The 3,960-nt window shown below is 39.0% G+C and overlaps 1 protein-coding gene across 1 annotated transcript; it reads left to right on the top strand.

Moving 5' to 3' along the window:
* Window positions 1-248: 248 nt before the first annotated feature.
* LOC113523952 (uncharacterized) lies at window positions 249-1,845 on the top strand. Its single transcript, XM_053242339.1, has 4 exons — window positions 249-305; window positions 407-751; window positions 903-995; window positions 1,687-1,845. The coding sequence occupies exons 1-4, from the start codon at window positions 254-256 to the stop codon at window positions 1,809-1,811; spliced, it is 615 nt and encodes a 204-aa protein (XP_053098314.1). The 5' UTR covers window positions 249-253; the 3' UTR covers window positions 1,812-1,845.
* Window positions 1,846-3,960: the final 2,115 nt, after the last annotated feature.

Raw genomic sequence — 3,960 nt, 5'->3', positions numbered from 1 at the left:
CTTCTTCTATCAGAGAGGTTCCAGCACACAGGACTGATAGAGCTCCAGTAGATCATATCTGTAAAGTCATGTGACTCATCACAGCATCAGAATAGACAAGAATTCACTGTCAGCTTCACATCTCCTTACAGCTAATAGACCAATCAAATCAGTCCACAGCTTCAAAACATCCAATCAGGCGTGAGTCTGGACCTGGTTTTCTACTGAACACACAAGTTCCTTACCTCACTATCACTTTGTCTAAACAGGAACGATGATCGCACTCTTTGTCGCTCTTTACTCTCTGCTTTGTCTCTGCACAGCTGGTGAGTAACATTTTGAAAACTTTCATTTAAAATAGCAATATTACATATTTAACTCATTTACTGACATCATTAAACATTAAATATTAAACACTTTTTTACAGTAAAAACTTCTGACATCAAGGAGCTTGACGTGAAAACAGTAAAGCATGGAGAAAATGTAACTATGGAGTGTAACATTAGCAGCGTCAAAAACAAAAATAATTTATTTTGGTACAGACAGAGTTTTGGAAAATTGCCTCAGTTTTTTGCAAGACCATACAGTAACACTTTGGGCTACACATTTGATGAGGGATTTAAAGATAGCCACTTCAGTATTACTGTAAATGCCCATAAGTTTGATCTCTACATTAATGGAGCAAGAGAAGATGATGGAGGAGAATATTTTTGTGGAGAATTGGATGGAAGTTTACTAAAGTTCACATCTGGAACACATCTGCAATTTGAAGGTAAACAGTTTTACTCTGATAACCTGCTAATTCCAGATCAACACTTTAACCAGAATTATGTGTACATATGCATTAAATGCTGAATATTTCACATTATTCATATTTAGTATCATTTCTGTTTATTTGCTGCTTTTCCATTTTATTTGTAAAGGTGAAGAGATGAAACCCAGTCGTAGACCTGGAACGGTTAACAAGAACACAGATTCTGTTACACTCCAGGGTTCAGACAGCAGCGATGGAAAAGGTAAGAGTTTTGATCAAATAAGCTTCCTTTCATTTACATTTACATTTATGGCATTTGGCAGACGTCCTTATCCAGAGCGACTTACAATAGTGCTTTGAAGTCTATCAAAAATACATTCTGATATTGGCTCGGTAGGTCACAAACTAGGAATACCATCAGTCTAAAACTCTGTTGGGGAGGGTTTTTTTTTTTTTTTTTTTTGGTGAAAGTGCTAATTTAAGTATTTTATGAAGAGGTAAGTCTTTAGCCGTCGTTTGAAGACTGCCAGTGACACAGCTGTTCGGACATCTAGGGGAAGTTCAATCCACCACCTTGGTGCCAGAACAGAGAAGAGTCTCGATGCATGCCTTCCTTGTACCCTGAGAGATGGAGGGACCAGTCGAGCAGTGCTAGAGGATCGGAGGGAGCGTGGTGGCGCTCGAGGTGTGATAAGTGCTTTGAGATAAGTGGGTGCTGGTCCGTTTTTGGCTTTGTAGGCGAGTATCAGTGTTTTAAATCTGATGCGGGCAGCTACAGGAAGCCAGTGGAGGGAGCGCAGCAATGGGGTGGTGTTCACTTTAACAGAATTTTCTCTAGTTAAAACCTTTTCCTGTTAATAAATCATCCAATATTGTAAAGTATTTTTTCAGTGTACTCCATTATGTACTTTAGCTTCTGATGTTTTTTAAAACAATTTTATTTTTCCATACAGGTTACAGCTGTACTGATCAGATGCATGTGCTGTTCTGGCTCTCCATTGTTAGAGTTGGAGTTCTTGCCTTCATGCTTATTGTCTTTCCAATAATCCTCCTTGTTTTCAAATTAAGATCAAATTAGAAATTCAAAAACAAATGGAAGAAATACTGATTTAAGAGAACAATGTGTTAGATTTAACTAGAGCTAATTGCTTATATTGGCTGTATACTGGAATGATTTTGGTATAATTGTAATGTGGAGGTAATTACCAGATGTACTTACAGCTGCATTTAAGAGCTCCTGAGTGGCGCAGTAGAAAATCGTTCTCCCTATCGTCTCGAGCTCTAATCCAAATGATACCACAACCACCTGTGGCCTGGTGTCCAAGAGAGCAAAACTGGCCATGCTCTCGGGGAGGGAGGGACATACTCTCTCTCCCCTGTCAATCACAGCAACACTATCCAATCATGGGCATCTGTGAGTGTGTTATTCTGCACCCTGATGTTGCATGAGCAGCAGTTCGAAAAGATGCAGCTGGCTGGCTTCACATGTCTCGGAGATAGCACGTGATAGCCTTCGCCCTGCCTGGTTGATAGCTGTTGTGTGATAGGGGAGACCTAACTGGAGGGAGGGAATTGGCTATGAACAAATTAGAGAGGAAGTCATGGAAAAATACAAAAAATGCATTTAATAAAATAAAATCTAAAGTGAATATACAAAGCAGTAGTCCTCTTTATTTCTAAGATTTTTTTTTTTGTAACTTCAAAGATAACATCATATTTTCCACATCACATCATGTACATGTTTGAGAGTACAGTAAGGCGTATTAGACATATCACATACAACAAATTAAGAAAACGATGTTCCCCAGTTTTTAATAATATGAGTCACACTGTAAATCATGTAAAATAAAAATGAAATGTAAATAATAACTTGGCACTTCATCAGTCATTAATATACTTTTATTTATCCATTTTAATATTTAGTATTTGGAATTTAATTTCAGTTTAAGCAGTTGAATCTTATCAGTAACGCAGTAACCACACGTTTTTTATATTTAGTCTTCTTACAGTTTAAGCCCCTTAATATTTATGGAAATATTATAGAAATATTGTAACCATAAAATATTAACCACAAAATGTGTACTCAGGTTTGATAATATTTAATCCTCAATGATAATATTCCCAAAATTATGGAATAGTCTCCCAGTTAATGTACGTGAAGCAGACACGGTCTCAGTGTTTAAGTCGAGGTTGAAGACTTATTTATTTAACCTAGCATTTAGCGACTAGTGTTTTTATCAAAGGAGTAGATCTGGGGGACTCGTGGATGTTGAGTTTTATCTCCACACGGTGACTGTGAGTGTACCTAACCACTTTCCTTCTCCTTCTGCCGAGCTACACTCCTGAGCTGCCGGTGATCCAGACCTCCCCCCCTTCACTCTGGACCTGTCCACCGGCAATGCTTCATACTGCCACGAAAACGCTTCAGCTGTTTTCCATGGACTACACCAACACACATTGTGCTCACACACACGCACACTACAGTGTAAACCCATATGAGGATGGGTTCTCTGTTGAGCCTGGTTCCTCTCAAGGTTTCTTCCTATCACCATCTCAGGGAGTTTTTCCTTGCCACCGTCGCCCTGCTTGCTCATCAGAGACGGCACACACACACACTTCACTTTACTTTTGTTTGTGTAAAGCTGCTTTGAGACAATGACCTTTGTAAAAAGCGCTATACAAATAAAAATGAATTGAATTGAATTGAATATGGATGTATGGAGCCGGTATAGTGCACAAGGTGACACGGAGGCATGAAAGTGATCTATATGACCTTAGATAAGAATGGGTAGCCTGCAGGAAATGTATAACACGGAGGCCTGAAAGCGCCCTATATGAACTTACATAGGCAGTGGTAGCCTCCTAAGTGGGGAGAGCAGGAACAAGCTGTAAATTTAAGTGAGAAAGGCTGCCTTAAACCATAACATAAGCATATATGGGAATGTTGGGTCTTGTGAAAAACAGGATGTGGAAGCTTTTTCATGTCAGTGTATATAAGAATGCCCCTCTGAAGAGTCGGGGAGCTTTTGTCTGCAGACAACTGCTCAGCTTAATTCTGGAAAGAATAAAGTCTAATAGCGTCAACAACCAGGCTCTCCAGAGTGATCTTTGATCTGCATGAATCGCTACAACAATATACGTAATTTAAAACACATAAACATGCATTATAGTTACTGATTTACTGACTACAATTGGGAAAAATGAAAGCGGTGGTCTGGGGTTTGCTT

This window comes from Pangasianodon hypophthalmus, chromosome 19 (genome assembly GCF_027358585.1).
Source record: "Pangasianodon hypophthalmus isolate fPanHyp1 chromosome 19, fPanHyp1.pri, whole genome shotgun sequence".
NCBI classification, from domain to species: domain Eukaryota; kingdom Metazoa; phylum Chordata; class Actinopteri; order Siluriformes; family Pangasiidae; genus Pangasianodon; species Pangasianodon hypophthalmus.
Note: the sequence above shows the minus strand (reverse complement) of the source record. Positions and strands in the feature narration are given on the sequence as shown.

Bases quoted from the DNA above. Each gene is read 5' to 3' on its own strand.
- LOC113523952 (XM_053242339.1), top strand. From the start codon at position 254: ATGATCGCACTCTTTGTCGCTCTTTACTCTCTGCTTTGTCTCTGCACA. The intron at 306-406 runs GTGAGTAACATT...ACTTTTTTACAG, and splicing joins GCTTTGTCTCTGCACAGCTG to TAAAAACTTCTGACATCAAG. The intron at 996-1,686 runs GTAAGAGTTTTG...TTTTCCATACAG, and splicing joins AGACAGCAGCGATGGAAAAG to GTTACAGCTGTACTGATCAG.